Here is an 18,950-nt window from a genome sequence, read left to right on the forward strand (position 1 = left end):
AATGGATCGCTGGAGCTTGCACACTTTGTTAGCTCCCTTTGGATCGACAAAACCTTCCGGTTGCATCATATACAACTCTTCTTCCAGAAATCCATTCAAGAATGCAGTTTTGACATCCATCTGCCATATTTCATAATCATAAAACGCGGCAATTGCTAACATGATTCGGACAGACTTAAGCATCGCTACGGGTGAGAAGGTCTCATCGTAGTCAATCCCTTGAACTTGTCGAAAACCTTTCGCAACAAGTTGAGCTTTCTAGACAGTAACATTACTGTCAGCGTCAGTCTTCTTCTTGAAGATCCATTTATTCTCAATTGCTTGCCGATCAACAGGCAATTCAACCAAAGTCCACACTTTGTTCTCATACATGGATCTCATCTCAGATTTCATGGCCTCAAGCCATTTAGCGGAATCTGGGCTCACCACCGCTTCTTCATAGTTCGTAGGTTCATCATGATCTAGTAGCATAACTTCCAGAATAGGATTACCGTACCACTCTGGTGCAGATCTTACTCTGGTCGACCTACGAGGTTCAGTAGCAACTTGATCTAAAGTTTCATGATCATTATCGTTAACTTCCTCACTAATTGGTGTAGGTGTCACAGAAACCGTTTTCTGTGATGAACTACTTTCCAATAAGGGAGCAGGTACAGTTACCTCATCAAGTTCTATTTTCCTCCCACTCACTTCTTTCGAGAGAAACTCCTTCTCTAAAAAAACTCCAAATTTAGCAACAAAAGTCTTGCCTTCGGATCTGTGATAGAAGGTGTACCCAACAGTTTCCTTTGGGTATCCTATGAAGACACATTTCTCTGATTTGGGTTTGAGCTTATCAGGTTGAAACTTCTTCACATAAGCATCGCAGCCCCAAACTTTTAGAAACAACAACTTTGGTTTCTTGCCAAACCATAGTTCATAAGGCGTCGTCTCAACGGATTTTGATGGTGCCCTATTTAACGCGAATGCGGCCATCTCTAAAGCATTGAAAGATCGTGGATGTCGCCTAGAGGGGGGTGAATAGGCGTTTTAAAATAATTATGGTTTAGGCTTGAACAAATGCGGAATAAACCTAGCGGTTAATTTGTCAAGCACAAAACCTAAAACAACTAGGCTCACCTATGTGCACCAACAACTTATGCTAAGCAAGATAAGCAACTATGTGATAGCAAGATATATGACAAGAAACAATATGGTTCTCACAAAGTAAAGTGCATAAGTAAAGGGCTCGGGTAAGAGATAACCGAGGCACGCGGAGACGATGATGTATCCCGAAGTTCACACCCTTGCGGATGCTAACCTCCGTTTGGAGCGCTGTGGAGGCACAATGCTCCCCAAGAAGCCACTAGGGCCACCGTAATCTCCTCACGCCCTCGCACAATGCAAGATGCCGTGATTCCACTAAGGGACCCTTGAGGGCGGTCACCGAACCCGTACAAATGGCAACCCTTGGGGGCGGTCACCGAACCCGTACACTTTGGCAACCCTTGGGGGCGGTCACCGATACCCGTCAAATTGCTCGGGGCGATCTCCACAACCTAATTGGAGACCCCGACGCTTGCCCGGAGCTTTACACCACAATGATTGAGCTCCGAACACCACCAACCGTCTAGGGCGCCAAGGCACCCAAGAGGAACAGGCTCTAGGGTGCCCAAACACCCAAGAGTAATAAGCTTCTCAAACTTCACTTCCACGTATCACCGTGGAGAACTCAAACCGATGCACCAAATGCAATGGCAAGGGCACACGGAGTGCCCAAGTCCTTCTCTCCCAATCCCACCAAAGCAACTAATGCTAGGGAAGAAAATGAGAGGAAGAACGAAAGAAGAACACGAAGAACTCCAAGATCTAGATCCAAGGGGTTCCCCTCACTTAAAGGAGAAAGTGACTGGTGGAAACGTGGATCTAGATCTCCTCTCTCTTTTCCCTCAAGAACTAGCAAGAATCATTGGAGGGATTGAGAGTTAGCAAGCTCGAAGAAGGTCAACAATGGGGGAAGAACACGAGCTGAAAAGATTAGGTTCATTGGGGAAGAAGACTCCCTTTTATAGGTGGGGAAAAATCCAACCGTTATGCTCACAGCCCGCACAGAGCGGTACTACCGCTCCAAGGAGCGGTACTACCGCTAGGGCGGAAGTACCCCTTTGAAAAACAACAGCGAGGAGGCAAAAGGCCAGAAGAACCGCCGGAGCGGTACTACCGCTCGTCCTCACGGTACTACCGCAAATGCTAACGGTACTACTGCTTGCGACCGGTACTAAAAAAATACATCCGGGCCTACCACCGCAAGACTTGGGACGATTTTTTGGTACGGAGCGGTACTACCGCTGTAGGAGCCGCGGTAGTACTGCTCTGGAGCGGTAGTAAAAAATTATATCCGCTCCAATTCGTGGTAGTACCGCTGCAGCCTTTTCAGAACACCAAAACTGCCACAACTTTTGCAAACGCACTCCGAAGTCAATGAAACCAAGTTTGTTGGAAAGCTAGCGACAAGGGCTAACACAATCTTCAAAGAAATATCAATAAGAAGCAAATGAGAAAAGCCCCATAAGAAAATGGTGAGAACCCTTCCTCGGAAAAGACTAGTAAAACCTCCAACACTGAAAACATCACAGAAGATGCATGCGAACTCCGTTTTCGATGAACTCAAGTTTGTCATCAAGATGACCATAAGCTCTAAGACTCACAAAGAGAACCAAACAAGAACCAAGAAAGATGATGCAAGGATGCAATGGTTTGAGCTCTCTACTAACGATACGATCAAGCTACCAACTTGAGAGCCCCCCTTGATAGTACGGCAAACGATCCTATAACCCGGTCTCCAAACTACCACCATGAGACCGGTAAAATAGAAAACCTATCAAGGGCAAACCTTTGCCTTGCACATGGTCCACTTGAGCTAGATGATGACGATCTTGACTCCCTCAAGTTGGACCACATTTCTTGATTGTGTTGGCTCGATGAAGACTAGATGATTGCTCCCCCATAGTCCACTATGGGTGAGCCACTCTTCGGCACATCTTCACAAGTCCATTGTCACCATAATGGATGGCAAGCTTCAAGCACTTGATCTCTTCGCGATGATCCACTTGAACTTGCACACGGCAATCTTGATGACGATCACCACTTGATGTCATCCTCTCCATGGGTTGAGTGATATCTTCCTCTTGACACAAGCCCATGAACACGTACCTAACCCCACGTAGAACTCTCACATAGACCATGGGTTAGTACACAAAGCACAATGGACAATGCTTACCAAACCATGGGATCACTTGATCCCTCTCGGTACATCTTCTACGCTTTGTGAGTTGATCAACTTGATTCACTCTTGACTTAGTCTTGATCAACCTTGAATCTTTCCAACTCTCTTCATTTGGATGATGTCTTGAAGGTAAACATGAATGATCACACAATCTTCTTCTTCAAGACATGCTTGCAATAAGCTCAACTCTCACATGACCAAGCTTTGGATAATTCCTTAATAGCACCTTGGTCAACACAAACTCTCCTTGAAACCAACACATGTACTCCAAGAAAAGCCTATGGACAAAACCTTCAAATATAACTCAAGGCAACCATTAGTCCATAGAGATTGTCATCAATTACCAAAACCAAACATGGGGGCACCGCATGTTCTTTCAATCTCCCCCATTTTGGTAATTGATGACAATCACTTTCAAGAGAGTTTATACAAGGAATTATGCATCACCATGCACTGCAACAACCAATAATGCATGCGAATGAGATGCAAAAGCTAAGGAAACATAAACCAAAGCTTCTCCACAAAACTCTCTGAAACTTCTCCCCCATTGGCATCGATTGCCAAAATGGGCGAAAAGCTTAGAGGGCCAATATAGATTGTGGTCCTCCATAAATTGTGTATTTCTCAACAAGAGAGTGGAATGCAATACACACATCCAACGGTAAATACTTGGAGGAAGACAAACTATATTGAGGCCCAAAGATTGCAAAAGGAAGATATGCCACAAAGACATAACAAAGAGAGAAACAAGCAATCAAGCAATCAAAAGATATCTATTGAAGCAAGCTATCAAAAGATACCAATTGAACCAACTAGGCCAATGATCCTACGAGCCACATGAATAAAAGATATTATGATATGAGCAAAGGAGTGTTCTAAAGAAACTAGAGAGGCTCCCCATGATTTGTGCACACATAAGAATATTTGAATTTGGAAACAAAGTGCACAAAATAGGATCATAGCTCCCCCAAAATCAATAGAAACTTACAACAAGTGCAAGTGAGCATATAGGAAACTAAGCCTAGTACATGTAACAAACACATGGTTGAGCAATAAGTGAAAGAGTCAACTTAAGAATGGGCTCAACCAAAATGATGTGTGTGAGTCAAGGCAATGCACTTGAGAAGACTAATGTACGGATGAGCATTAAGCATCAATAAAGTCTTGAAAGATTGAGGCAACACAGTGCAAGGCCTATCATTCCCACACACAACAAGCAAATGGGTTCACAAGCTTACTAATAAGCATATAGAGAACCTATGCTTGTGACAACCCGCGGTGAAGATAGAAGATGAAAGGCGCGTCAAGACAAGGGATGCCAATTAAGATGGCAAAAACCTCATAAAGAAAAGCATGAGGAAAATAATGTTCACCACACAAAAGCGCATTAAGATGCAACTATAGAAGACACGCACTCAAGGCAAAAGCTTTCACGGAGCCGCCAAAGAAATAACATAAGAAATACAAGATGGACGTGAAAGAAAGGATATCATCTAGAGATGTAATTTCTCTCAAGTGTATATGGTTCTGGGTAGACTAGATCATGATGATATATATATCTACAAAGAAGGATGTACACCCGAAATAGTTACAACACGAAGGAACAAGATATCCAAAAGGAAGTCATACATATACTAATAAGATATTTGCTTGGAAGCATATCACATGGCTAGATATGGTCTTATAGTATATAAATGAATTCCTACCACACACACATCAAAGACATCACAACTAGCAACAAGACATCATTGTTGGGATGCTTTGAGAAAGGAAACAAGTATCACAAGAAAGAATGGATAACATGCCATGATACAACCTACACAAGGTTGATGCAAGAAATGTGTGCATGAAGTATATGAAGATACTTGTTATCAAGATAACATTGGAAGGATGTAGCAGATACCAATTGAAGGTACAAAGTAGTTCATTGATCATCCTAGCTTGACTCCAATAAGCACATGGTGACAACACCTTCCTTGTGAGTGAGTCGAGCATCCAATGCATCTCCACTTGTTCCTAGAACAATAACACAAACAAAATGGTACCCAAACTCATTGGGACCAAAGAGTTAGATAACCAACAACACATAGGACAAACTCCACATAAATATGTGCATATAGATATGAAAATGAATTTCATGCACATCTCATTCAATTTGAGACTTGGTGGAGTTCCCCCTATATATTGGGTCAAAGAAAGAAAACATGCCAAAGAAACTACAAGAAGTAAATATGCATGCTCAAGACTTTCAAGAACCGAGACCAAAAGACAAAGAAATACCAAGCGAAGAAAAGATACCAAATGAATAAATCATCACTTGGAGGATATCCATAAAAGATACATCAAGGAATGAGATATCCATTGATACACTCAAAAAGAAAGATGTCAAACTCCCAAAAGAGAGAATGGTTCCAAACAAACCAAGCCCTCTACAAAGTTTCATGATGGCACAAAGCACCAAAAAGAAACGGCTTGCCTTCCACAAACACACACTTGATAAGGATCACAAGATGAGTGTTTTATAGAGAATAGGATAGCTCCCCCAAGACTAGTGCATTATAGAGAATTTGCATTTGAATACAAAATGCACGAGGTGGGATCACCACTTTCACTATATCTAGAAAACACTAGACAAGGTCAAGAAATTAACAAGATCCACAAGTGGTATGGAATACAATGGGAGTTGACACAATCCTAGGCAAGAGATAAAGCAAATAAAAGCAAAGGCCAATGTAAAGATGATCAATAATTTCTACCACACATAAGTGAGTACCAATTGTCAAAAGACAAGAAGTATTTGGAAATAATTCCCGGTGGTAGATAACAAGGATATCCGACATCATCTTCACACCAAACAAAAAGCAAATTGCAACTTGTAGAGCTAACATGCCACCTAGGAACAAGATAATTTACAATATCAACACTAGGTGACAATATCTCAAATGTACACATTTTCTAGGCTAGTAATATACACATAGCATATTACTCCCCCATAATGTGATACCAATTAAGGATAAACAAGAGGCAAATAAAAGGATCCAACAAGAGATAATTAATGGACTATTTAGAATTTGAATTTCTCATGAGAAGACATACCACATAGTGACTAGATAATCTTGAAATATCAATACTAGATGGTATTACTCATGTACACACATTTATAGGATTGTGAGGTGCACAAAGCACATCACTCCCCCATAATGGGATATTCCATTAATCTCTCACAAGAGCCAACTAAGAAATAAACAAGATGCAAAAAGGCTCAACACACAACACACACATACATGATGTGCAAACCAACATACACATACTTGATTTCTCAAGATAAGCAAATTGGAAGCACAACATATACAAGCACATGCAAGGTACAAAACCACAACATGCTAAGGGGCAAGTAACTTTCAAGTAAACAATTTAAGCACGAGTTACCGCAAGGAGGAACACTGGATATAAGATAGAAACTAGATAACCTGAATGACTTGGCTTGAGACAATAAGAATGATGAAGTCCCCTTAATTCTTCATAATGTAGCCAAGTCTCCAAAGACCTCCAACAATACCTATTGATCAAGTATGAGCTAGTTGGTCCCCAACCAAGTTGGGTCCTAAGAGGTTAGTCACAATAGGCTTGGCTACCCAAATGGTTCTTTGCTTCAAACCACTTTGAGTACCAACAAACTTGGCAACCACATTGCCAACCTTATCCTTCCCAAGAGAATAGACATCATCAATAATAATTGGGTTGGATAAGTTACCACTAGTGCATGAAGAAGCAAGGTGACCTTTCTCGCGACATAGGTAGCAACTTCTACTCTTCACTTTCTTCTCACTTGATTTCTCAACTTGAGAAGCATAAGCTTGAGTCTTCTTGGGAAGAGGCTTTTCTTCAACTTGAGGTTGAGAATGAGAGTGAACTTGTGTCCGCTTCCCTTGTTGCTTGTCACTAATGGGCTTCTTCTTCAATGGGCAAGATCTAACATGATGCCCTTCTACTTTGCACTTGAAGCAAACAATCTTGGCCGAATTCTTGACTTGTTCTTGGCCCTTCTTTTTGTTCACCTTGGACTTCTTCTTCTTGTTGGAGTTGAATCCAAGTCCACCTTTGTCATTGGGGGATTTTTGCACACTCAAGATATTGTTGAGTGTGAATTTCCCTTCATGACTCTTTTCCAAGTCTTTCTTCAAAGAAGTGACTTGGGCCTTGAGCTCTTTGATTTCCTCTACATGGTTAGTCTCAACACAAGTACTAGAGGAAGTATAAGCTTCATCGTTAGAGCAACAAGGCAAGGAAAGCAATTCATCACAAGATGTACCAACATTGTGAGTAGATGAATTACTAGGACTAGCACATGGCAACATAGCATTTTGACTAGAAGTAGTGCTAGTATCCACATGAGGCTCGCTAGATGTTACCTTAGCAATCATGGCCTCATGAGCTAACTTTAGCACATTATGGGATACTAGAAGATCATCATGAGAGCTTGTGAGCTTTACATGATTTTCTTCCAACATCCCATAATTTCTAGATAGCAAATCAAGTTGAGCCCTTAGCTCAACATTCTCCTTCAATATGGATGCTTCACAAGAGATAGAGTTAGTAGCACAAGCATCATCATTAACAACAAGAGGAGAAGACAACTTGGCAAGCTCTTTTGAATACGAAGCTTTAAGTTGAGCATGAGACTCGGTGAGTTTGATGAGCTCACTCTTAATGACCCTTGAGCCATTTTCGAGGTGCTCAAAGTCCTCAAGGAGTTTAGCATGCACAACTTCAAGCTCCTCATTTTTAGTTTCAAAATCATTGGCCACCTCAAGAGCTCTATCACGAGATTCCCTCACTCTAGATAATTCTAGAGCAAAAGTCTCCTCAAGAGATTCCTTGGTGGTTTGTTCAAGTTCAAGAGCTTGAGAGAGGTCCGCAATCTCATTAATCACGCTCATGACCTTCCATTTTATCAATGGTGACCTCATGCTCCTCAAGACGAGATTCCAACTCATCAATATATTTCTTGCCTTCAATGGCAATAGACATGATTTCCATGAAGTTGGAACGAGCAAGTTTATTTTTGTGAAGAGCTTTAAAAATCATTTCCCCCTTAGTTTTTAAGGAGGCAACATTATCATTCTCTTCATCATTATCCTCATCATCATTAGCATCAACATCATCATCAAGAGACATATCGGGGTACAAAGTAGGCGATACCTTTGACGCCTTAGCCATAAGGCAAAAAGCAGTAGATGATGATGTAGGATCCCTTGAGGCACCATTAAACACCACATCTTGTTCCATGGAGTGTTGGGTTTCCTCTACATTGTTAGCACAACAATTCGAGGAAATATATGTATTTTTATCATGGCAACAAGACATAGTACACATATCATCATGAGATTTAGTCAAGCAATTTCTACATGATATGCAAGGACTATCAACACAAGCATGTGAAACATTTGGAGTGCTCGAAGTGTTAAAGCCCAAAGAAGGATCATTGCAATAAGATAGTGATGAAGGATCATCCACAATAAGCATAATATCATCATTGCAATGACCAACACTACTCACCATATCATTACCTTGTGGCAAACCACATGTAGGTGAAGTAGAAGAAGTTGAGAAGACTATACGACCGGAGGTGGAGGGAGAACAATCATCCCCACAAATCTTGGACACACCATATTTATCTTGAAGCTTCGTCCACAACTCATGAGCATCCCGGGACGGCATGAGTTGAAATAAAACTACATTGCTCAAAGCATCGAAAAGCACATTAGAAGCTTGAGCATTGAGATAAGAGTTTTTCTCATCCTCTAAAGATAATCTTTGGGGATCCTTTGGAGGAGAAAAACCCATATCTACAATTCGCTCTAAATTTGGGTCCATGACCCTAAAGAGATTAAGCATGCGAATTACCCAAACATCAAAATTTGTGCCATCGAAACTAAGAGTGTCAGAGAATCCTAATCCCCTAGTCGACATCTTTACTCTCTAGGCGGTTAAGCCTAAAAAGAGAGACGAGGCTCTGATACCAATTGAAAGATCGTGGATGTCGCCTAGAGGGGGGGGTGAATAGGCGTTTTAAAATAATTACGGTTTAGGCTTGAACAAATGCGGAATAAACCTAGCGGTTAATTTGTCAAGCACAAAACCTACAACAACTAGGCTCACCTATGTGCACCAACAACTTATGCTAAGCAAGATAAACAACTATGTGATAGCAAGATATATGACAAGAAACAATATGGCTATCACAAAGTAAAGTGCATAAGTAAAGAGCTCGGGTAAGAGATAACCGAGGCACGCGGAGACGATGATGTATCCCGAAGTTCACACCCTTGCGGATGCTAATCTCCGTTTGGAGCGGTGTGGAGGCACAATGCTCCCCAAGAAGCCACTAGGGCCACCGTAATCTCCTCACGCCCTCGCACAATGCAAGATGCCGTGATTCCACTAAGGGACCCTTGAGGGCGGTCACCGAACCCGTACAAATGGCAACCCTTGGGGGCGGTCACCGAACCCGTACACTTTGGCAACCCTTGGGGGCGGTCACCGGTACCCGTCAAATTGCTCGGGGCGATCTCCACAACCTAATTGGAGACCCCGACGCTTGCCCGGAGCTTTACACCACAATGATTGAGCTCCGAACACCACCAACCGTCTAGGGCGCCAAGGCACCCAAGAGGAACAAGCTCTAGGGTGCCCAAACACCCAAGAGTAATAAGCTTCTCAAACTTCACTTCCACGTATCACCGTGGAGAACTCAAACCGATGCACCAAATGCAATGGCAAGGGCACACGGAGTGCCCAAGTCCTTCTCTCCCAATCCCACCAAAGCAACTAATGCTAGGGAAGAAAATGAGAGGAAGAACGAAAGAAGAACACGAAGAACTCCAAGATCTAGATCCAAGGGGTTCCCCTCACTTAGAGGAGAAAGTGATTGGTGGAAACGTGGATCTAGATCTCCTCTCTCTTTTCCCTCAAGAACTAGCAAGAATCATTGGAGGGATTGAGAGTTAGCAAGCTCGAAGAAGGTCAACAATGGGGGAAGAACACGAGCTAAAAGGATTAGGTTCATTGGGGAAGAAGACCCCCTTTTATAGGTGGGGAAAAATCCAACCGTTATGCTCACAGCCCGCACAGAGCGGTACTACCGCTCCAAGGAGCGGTACTACCGCTAGGGCGGAAGTACCCCTTTGAAAAACAACAGCGAGGAGGCAAAAGGCCAGAAGAACCGCCGGAGCGGTACTACCGCTCGTCCTCACGGTACTACCGCTCGACCTCACGGTACTACCGCAAATGGTAGCGTACTACTGCTTGCGAGCGGTACTAAAAAAATACATCCGGGCCTACCACCGCAAGACTTGGGACGAGTTTTTGGTCCGGAGCGGTACTACCGCTGTAGGAGCCGCGGTAGTACTGCTCTGGAGCGGTAGTAAAAAATTACATCCGCTCCAATTCGCGGTAGTACCGCTGCAGCCTTTTCAGAACACCAAAACTGCCACAACTTTTGCAAACGGACTCCGAATTCGATGAAACCAAGTTTGTTGGAAAGCTAGCGACAAGGGCTAACACAATCTTCAAAGAAATATCAATAAGAAGCAAATGAGAAAAGGCCCATAAGAAAATGGTGAGAACCCTTCCTCGGAAAAGACCGGTAAAACCTCCAACACCGAAAACATCATAGAAGATGCAGCATGTGAACTCCGTTTTCGATGACTAAGACTCACAAAGAGAACCAAACAAGAACCAAGAAACATGATGCAAGGATGCAATGGTTTGAGCTCTCGATGAATGATACGATCAAGCTACTCACTTGAGAGCCCCCCTTGATAGTACGGCTATCGATCCTATAACCCGGTCTCCCAACTACCACCATGAGATCGGTAAAATAGAAAACCTATCAAGGGAAACCTTTGCCTTGAACATGATCCACTTCAGTTAGATGATGAAGATCTTGTCCTCCTCAAGAGGGACCACCTTTCTTGATTGCGTTGGGTCGATGAAGACTAGATGATTGCTGCCCATACTCCACTATGGGTGAGCCACTCTTCGGCACATCTTCACAAGTCCATTGACACCACAATGGATGGCAAGATTCAAGCACTTGATCTCTTCGTGATTCTCCATTTGAAATTGCACATGGCAATCTTGATGACGATCACCACTTGATGTCATCCTCTCCATGGGTTGAGTGATATCTTCCTCTTGACACAAGCCCATGAACACGTACCTAACCCCACGTAGAACTCTCACATAGACCATGGGTTAGTACACAAAGCATAATGGACAATGCTTACCAAACCATGGGATCACTTGATCCCTCTCGGTACATCTTCTATGCTGAGTGAGTTGATCAACTTGATTCACTTTTGACTTAGTCTTGATCAACCTTGAATCTTTCCAACTCTCTTCATTTGGATGATGTCTTGAAGGTAAACATGAATGATCACACAATCTTCTTCTTCAAGACATGCTTGCAATAAGCTCAACTCTCACATGACCAAGCTTTGGATAATTCCTTAATAGCACCTTGGTCAACACAAACTCTCCTTGAAACCAACACATGTACTCCAAGAAAATCCTATGGACAAAACCTTCAAATATAACTCAAGGCAACCATTAGTTCATAGAGATTGTCATCAATTACCAAAACCAAACATGGGGGCACCGCATGGTCTTTCAAGCATAACCCCAAAATGATAGCGGTAAATCTGTAAGAGACATCATAGATCGCACCATCTCTAGTAAAGTACGATTACGACGATCGGACACACCATTACGCTGTGGTGTTCCGGGTGGCGTGAGTTGCGAAACTATTCCGCATTGTTTCAAATGTAGACAAAACTTGTAACTCAAATATTCTCCTCCATGATCAGATCGTAGAAACTTTATTTTCTTGTTACGATGATTTTCAACTTCACTCTGACATTCTTTGAACTTTTCAAATGTTTCAGTTTTTGCTTCATTAAGTAGATATACACATATTTGCTTAAATCATCTGTGAAGGTGAGAAAATAACGATATCCACCACGAGCCTCAACATTCATCGGACCACGTACATTTGTATGTATGATTTCCAACAAATCTGTTGCTCTCTCCATAGTTCCGGAGAACGGCGTTTTAGTCATCTTGCCCATGAGGCACGGTTCGCAAGCACCAAGTGATTCATAATCAAGTGGTTCCAAAAAGTCCATCAGTATGGAGTTTCTTCATGCGCTTTACACCGATATGACCTAAACGACAGTGCCACAAATAAGTTGCACTATCATTATCAACTCTGCATCTTTTGGGTTCAACATTATGAATATGTGTGTCACTACTATCGAGATTCAATAAGAATAGACCACTCTTCACGGGTGCATGACCATAAAAGATATTACTCATATAAATAGAACAACCATTATTCTCTGATTTAAATGAATAACCGTCTCGCATCAAACAAGATCCAGATATAATGTTCATGCTCAACGCTGGCACCAAATAACAATTATTTAGGTCTAATACTAATCCCGAAGGTAGATGTAGAGTTAGCGTGCCGACCGCGATCACATCGACTTTGGAACAATTTCCCACGCGCATCGTCACCTCATCCTTAGCCAATCTTCGCTTAATCCATAGCCCCTGTTTCGAGTTGCAAATATTAGCAACAAAACCAGTATCAAATACCCAGGTGCTAACATTGTAATAACATCAATAACATGTATATCAAATATACCTATGTTCACTTTGCCATTCCTTCTTATCGCCAATTACTTGGGTAGTTCGCTTCCAATGACCAGTCCCTTTGCAGTAGAAGCACTCAGTTTCAGGCTTTAGGTTAAGACTTGTATTTTTTCACTTGAGCAGCAACTTGGTTTGCCGTTCTTCTTGAAGTTCCCCTTTCTTCCCTTTACTTGAAACTTGTGATTTTGTTTACCATCAACACTTGATGCTTTTCTTGATTTCTACCTTCGTCAATTTCAGCATCATGAAGAGCTGGAATCGTTTTCCGTTATCCCTTGCATATTATAGTTCATCACGAAGTTCTACTAACTTGGTGATGGTGACTAGAGAATTCTGTCAATCACTATTTATCTGGAAGATTAACTCCCACTTGATTCAAGCAATTGTAGTACCCAGACAATCTGAGCCACATGCTCACTGCTTGAGCTATTTACTCCATCTTTTAGCTATAGAACTTGTTGGAGACTTCATATCTCTCAACTCGGGTATTTGCTTGAAATATTAACTTCAACTCCTGGAACATCTCATATGGTCCATGACGTTCAAAACGTCTTTGAAGTCCCGATTCTAAGCCGTTTAAGCATGGTGCACTAAACTATCAAGTAGTCATCAAATTGAGCTAGCCAAACGTTCAGAACGTCTGCATCTGCTCCTGCAATAGGTCTGTCACCTAGCGGTGCATCAATGACATAATTCTTCGGTGCAGCAATGAGGATAAACCTCAGATCACGGATCCAATCCGCATCATTGCTACTAACATCTTTCAACTTAGTTTTCTCTAGGAACATATCAAAATAAAACAGGAGAGCTAAACGCGAGCTATTGATCTACAACATAGATATGCTAATACTACCAGGACTAAGTTCATGATAAATTAAAGTTCAATTAATCATATTACTTAAGAACTCCCACTTAGAAAGACATCACTCTAATCTTCTAAGTGATCACGTGATCCAAATCAACTAAACCATAACTGATCATCACGTGAAATGGAGTAGTTTCAATGGTGAACATCACTATGTTGATCATATCTACTATATGATTCACGCTCGACCTTTCAGTCTCAGTGTTCCAAGGCCATATCTGCATATGCTAGGCTCGTCAAGTTTAACCTGAGTATTCTGCGTGTGCAAAACTGGCTTGCACCCGTTGTAGATGGACGTAGAGCTTATCACACCCGATCATCATGTGGTGTCTGGGCACGATGAACTTTGGCAACAGTGCATACTCAGGGAGAACACTTTTATCTTGAAATTTAGTGAGAGATCATCTTATAATGCTACCGTCAATTAAAGCAAGATAGCATAAAAGATAAACATCACATGCAATCAAAATATGTGACATGATATGGCCATCATCATCATCTTGTGCCTTTGATCTCCATCTCCAAAACATCGTCATGATTTCCATCGTCACCCGCATGACACCATGATCTCCATCATCTTGATCTATATCAATGTGTCGTCACATGGTCGTCTCGCCAACTATTGCTCTTGCAACTATTGCTATCGCATAGCGATAATTGTAAAGCAATTATTTGGCGCTTGCATCTTATGTAATAAAGAGACAACCATAAGGCTTCTGCCAGTTGCCGATAACTTCAACAAAACATGATCATCTTATACAACAACTTATATCTCATCACGTCTTGACCATATCACATCACAACATGCCCTGCAAAAACAAGTTAGACGTCCTCTACTTTATTGTTGCAAGTTTTACGTGGCTGCTACGGGCTGAGCAAGAACTGTTCTTACCTACGCATCAAAAACCACAACGATAGTTTGTCAAGTTAGTGCTGTTTTAACCTTCTCAAGGACCGGGCGTAGCCACACTCGGTTCAACTAAAGTTGGAGAAACTGACACCCGCTAGTCACCTGTGTGCATAGCATGGCGGTAAAACCAGTCTCGCGTAAGCGTACGCGTAATGTCGGTCCGGACCGCTTCATCCAACAATACCGCCGAACCAAAGTGTGACATGCTGGAAAGCAGTATGACTTATATCACCCACAACTCACTTGTGTTCTACTCGTGCATATGACATCTACGCATAAAACCTGGCTCGGATGCCACTGTTGGGGAACGTAGTAATTTCAAAAATTTCCTACGCACACGCAAGATCATGGTGATGCATAGCAACGAGAGGGGAGAGTGTTGTCCACGTACCCTCGTAGACCGAAAGCGGAAGCGTTAGCACAACGCGGTTGATGTAGTCGTACGTCTTCACGATCCGACCGATCAAGTACCGAACGCACAACACCTCCGAGTTCAGCACACGTTCAACCTGGTGACGTCCCTCGAGCTCCAATCCAGCCGAGTGTTGAGGGAGAGTTTCGTCAGCACGATGGCGTGATGACGGTGATGATGTTTTATCGACACAGGGCTTTGCCTAAAGCACCGCTATGATATGACCAAGGTGGAATATGGTGGAAGGGGGCACCGCACACGGCTAAGGAACGATCACAAAGATCTAATGGTGTGTCTCTAGGGTGCCCCCTGCCCCTGTATATAAAGGAGCAAGGGGAGGGGTGCGGCCGGCCAGGGCATAGGCGCGTGATACGTCTCCAACGTATCTATAATTTTTGATTGCTCCATGCTACTTTATCTACTTTTTTGGACTATATTGGGCTTTATTTTCCACTTTTATATTATTTTTGGGACTAACCTATTAACCGGAGGCCCAGCCCAGATTTGCTGTTTTATGCCTATTTCAGTATTTCGAGGAAAAGGAATATCAGACGGAGTCAAAACGGAACGAAATCAACTGGAGAAGTTATTTTTGGAAGGAAACCCACCTGATGGACTTGGACTCCACATCAGAAGATACGGGAGGTGCTCACGAGGGTGGGGGGCGCGGCCCCCTGCCTCGTGGGGCCCCCGTAGCTCCACCGACGTACTCCTTTCACCCATATATACCTACGCACCCTAAAACTTTCAGAACATAACCTAGATCGGGAGTTCCGCCGCCGCAAGCCTCCAGAGCCACGAAAAACCAATCGGGACCCCTTTCCGGTACCCTGCGGAGGGGGGATCCATCTCCGGTGGCCATCTTCATCATCCCGGCGCTATCCATGACGAGGAGGGAGTAGTTCACCCTCGGGGCTAAGGGTATGTACCAGTAGCTATGTGTTTGATCTCTCTCTCTCGTGTTCTCTCTCGTGTTCCCTCTATGGCACGATCTTGATGTATCCCGAGCTTTGCTATTGTAGTTGGATCTTATGATGTTTCTCCCCCCCTACTCTCTTGTGGTGAATTGAGTTTTTCCTTTGAAGTTATCTTATCGGATTAAGTCTTTATGAGAACACTTGATGTATGTCTTGGTGATCAACTTGCGGGTTTCGTGACATTGGGAACCTATGCATAGGGGTTGGCACACGTTCTTGATTCTCCGGTAGAAACTTTGGGGCACTCTTTGAAGTACTTTTATGTTGGTTGGATAAATCTGAGATTGTGTGATGCATATCGTATAATCATGCCCACGGATACTTGAGGTGACAATGGAGTATCTAGGTGACATTAGGGTTTTGGTTGATTTGTATCTTAAGGTGTTATTCTAGTACGAACTCTTTTATAGATTGATCCGAAAGAATAGCTTTGTGGTGGTTTCGTACCCGACCATAATCTCTATGTTTGTTCTCCGCTATTAGTGGCTTTGGAGTGACTCTTTGTCGCATGTTGAGGGCTTGTCATATGATCTATCTATGTTATTATTGTTGAGAGAACTTACACTAGTGAAAGTATGAACCCTAGGCCTTGTTTCCTATCATTGCAATACCGTTTACGCTCACTTTTACCGCTCGCTACCTTGCTGTTTTTATATTTTCAGATTACAAAAACCCATATCTACCATCCATATTGCACTTGTATCACCATCTCTTCGCCGAACTAGTGCACCTATGCAATTTACCGTTGTATTGGGTGTGTTGGGGACACAAGAGACTTTTTGTTATTTGGTTGCAGGGTTGTTTGAGAGAGACCATCTTCCTCCTACGCCTCTCGCGGATTGATAAACCTTAGGTCATCCACTTGAGGGAAATTTGCTACTGTCCTACAAACCTGTGCACTTGCAGGCCCAACAACGTCTACAAAAAGAAGGTTGTGTAGTAGACATCAACGCGCCAGGAGGAGTCCTACTCCCACTGGGAGTAGGACTCCCTCCCCTTTCCTAGTTGGATTAGGACTTGGGAGGGGGGAAGAAGGAAAGAGGGGGGCCGGCCCCCTTGCCCTAAACCAATTCGGTTTGGGCCTTGGGGGGGCGCGCCCCACACTTCCTGGGCTTCCCCCCTTTTCCACTAAGGCCCATTAAGCCCCCGGGGGTTTCGGTAACCTCCCGGTACTCCGGTAAAATCCCGATTTCACCCGGAGCACTTCCGATATTCAAACATAGGCTTCCAATATATCAATATTCATGTCTCGACCATTTTAAGACTCCTCGTCATGTCTGTGATCATATCCGGGACTCCGAACAACCTTCGGTACATCCAAACATAAAACTCATAATATAACTGTCATCGTAGCGTTAAGCGTGCAGACCCGACGGGTTCGAGAACTATGTAGACATGACCGAGACACGTCTCCGGTCAATAACCAATATCGGAACCTGGATGCTCATATTGGTTCCTACATATTCTATGAAGATCTTTATCGGTCAGACCGCATAACAACACACGTTGTTCCCTTTGTCATCGGTATGTTACTTGCCCGAGATTCGATCGTCGGTATCTCAATACCTAGTTCAATCTCGTTACCGGCAAGTCTCTTTACTCGTTCTGTAATACATCATCCTGCAACTAACTCATTAGTTGCAATGCTTGCAAGGCTTAAGTGATGTGCATTACCGGTGGCGGTTGGGTGACCGCCAAGTGGGGATGCGACAGACGGCGAGGAGACGCGCGGCGTGTCCACTTCGCGTCCGCGCCGACACATACCAAGCGCAATTTTGGGCCGGAAATGGGTCGACGCGGACACCAGGGGGACACGATTTGAGTTTGGGTCGACGCGTTGGGCCGCCACTTTTGTCCGCGTCGATCCAAACGAACGCGGGCGGACGAAATGGGTCGCCCCATTGGAGTTGCTCTTACTCCCACTATGAGTAGTCATAGGAAATAATTGGCCCTGTTTGGTTCGGCTGTGGATTTCTAAAAGCAAACCAACTGATACAGTTTTTTTTTTCAGATTTTGGCCCGCAGCGAAATCAGATTTGGGAAAGCACGTCCTAGGCTGCTTCTGTTTTTGGTTCAGATTTTGATAATGGATTTTTGAAATCGGATTCTACTGGCTTTGTCCTTTGATTCAGATTCTGCTGGGTGACAGCGGAATCCATAAAGGGGCGAAGGCAGCCTCGGATTCCGCTCCGGCGGACCGGCCCTCGTCACTCCGTGCGATAGTTGCCGTTTGTCCTAATCAAACCGATCCATTTCCTCTCCAACAAGTTGACTCATTTCACCGCTACTCCGAGCGTATAATCCTTAATTAGCAACCACCGACGGCCGCAATTACCTCCCACCCCCGCCCCACCCCTCGTAAACCCCGATTCCTCGATCGAATCTAGAGCACAGGTGAAGAGGAGGTAGCCGGCGGCGGGCGAGCGGCCAAGTCTCTCAGGTGTCTTCGACGATGGGGTTCATCTCGGGGGTGGTGATGGGGTTGGTGGTCGGCGTCGTGATCATGGCCGGGTGGAGCCGCGTGATGCAGCGGCGCAGCAGGAAGCGCGTCGCCAAGGTTCGGCCGGTCTCACGCGCGCCAGCGCCATCTTCAATCCTCTTGCCACTCCAGTTGGATTGCTCGCGGTTACTGCTAGGCGTACTGCGAAGCTCGTTTTGCGGTTGCGACTTTTCATTTATTTGTGAAGCGAACATTTACAGGCTGCGGATATCAAGGTCCTTGGGTCTCTTGGCAGGGAGGACCTCAAGAAGCTCTGCGGCGACAATTTCCCCGAGTGGATATCCTTCCCACAGTATGAGCAGGT

General features: G+C 43.8%; 1 protein-coding gene across 1 annotated transcript in view; it reads left to right on the forward strand.

Annotated features, from left to right (window-relative positions):
* The first annotated feature begins 18,331 nt into the window (after nucleotides 1-18,331).
* The window catches only part of LOC123188652 (calcium-dependent lipid-binding protein), a 37,149-nt gene continuing 36,530 nt past the window's right edge, over nucleotides 18,332-18,950 (forward strand). Inside the window, exons 1-2 of the mRNA XM_044600865.1 lie at nucleotides 18,332-18,703; nucleotides 18,847-18,948. Coding sequence (XP_044456800.1) covers nucleotides 18,599-18,703; nucleotides 18,847-18,948 — 207 coding nt within the window. The 5' untranslated portion in view covers nucleotides 18,332-18,598. The remainder of the gene's footprint in view (nucleotides 18,704-18,846; nucleotides 18,949-18,950) is intronic.

Source organism: Triticum aestivum, chromosome 2A (genome assembly GCF_018294505.1).
Source record: "Triticum aestivum cultivar Chinese Spring chromosome 2A, IWGSC CS RefSeq v2.1, whole genome shotgun sequence".
In the NCBI taxonomy this organism is placed as follows: domain Eukaryota; kingdom Viridiplantae; phylum Streptophyta; class Magnoliopsida; order Poales; family Poaceae; genus Triticum; species Triticum aestivum.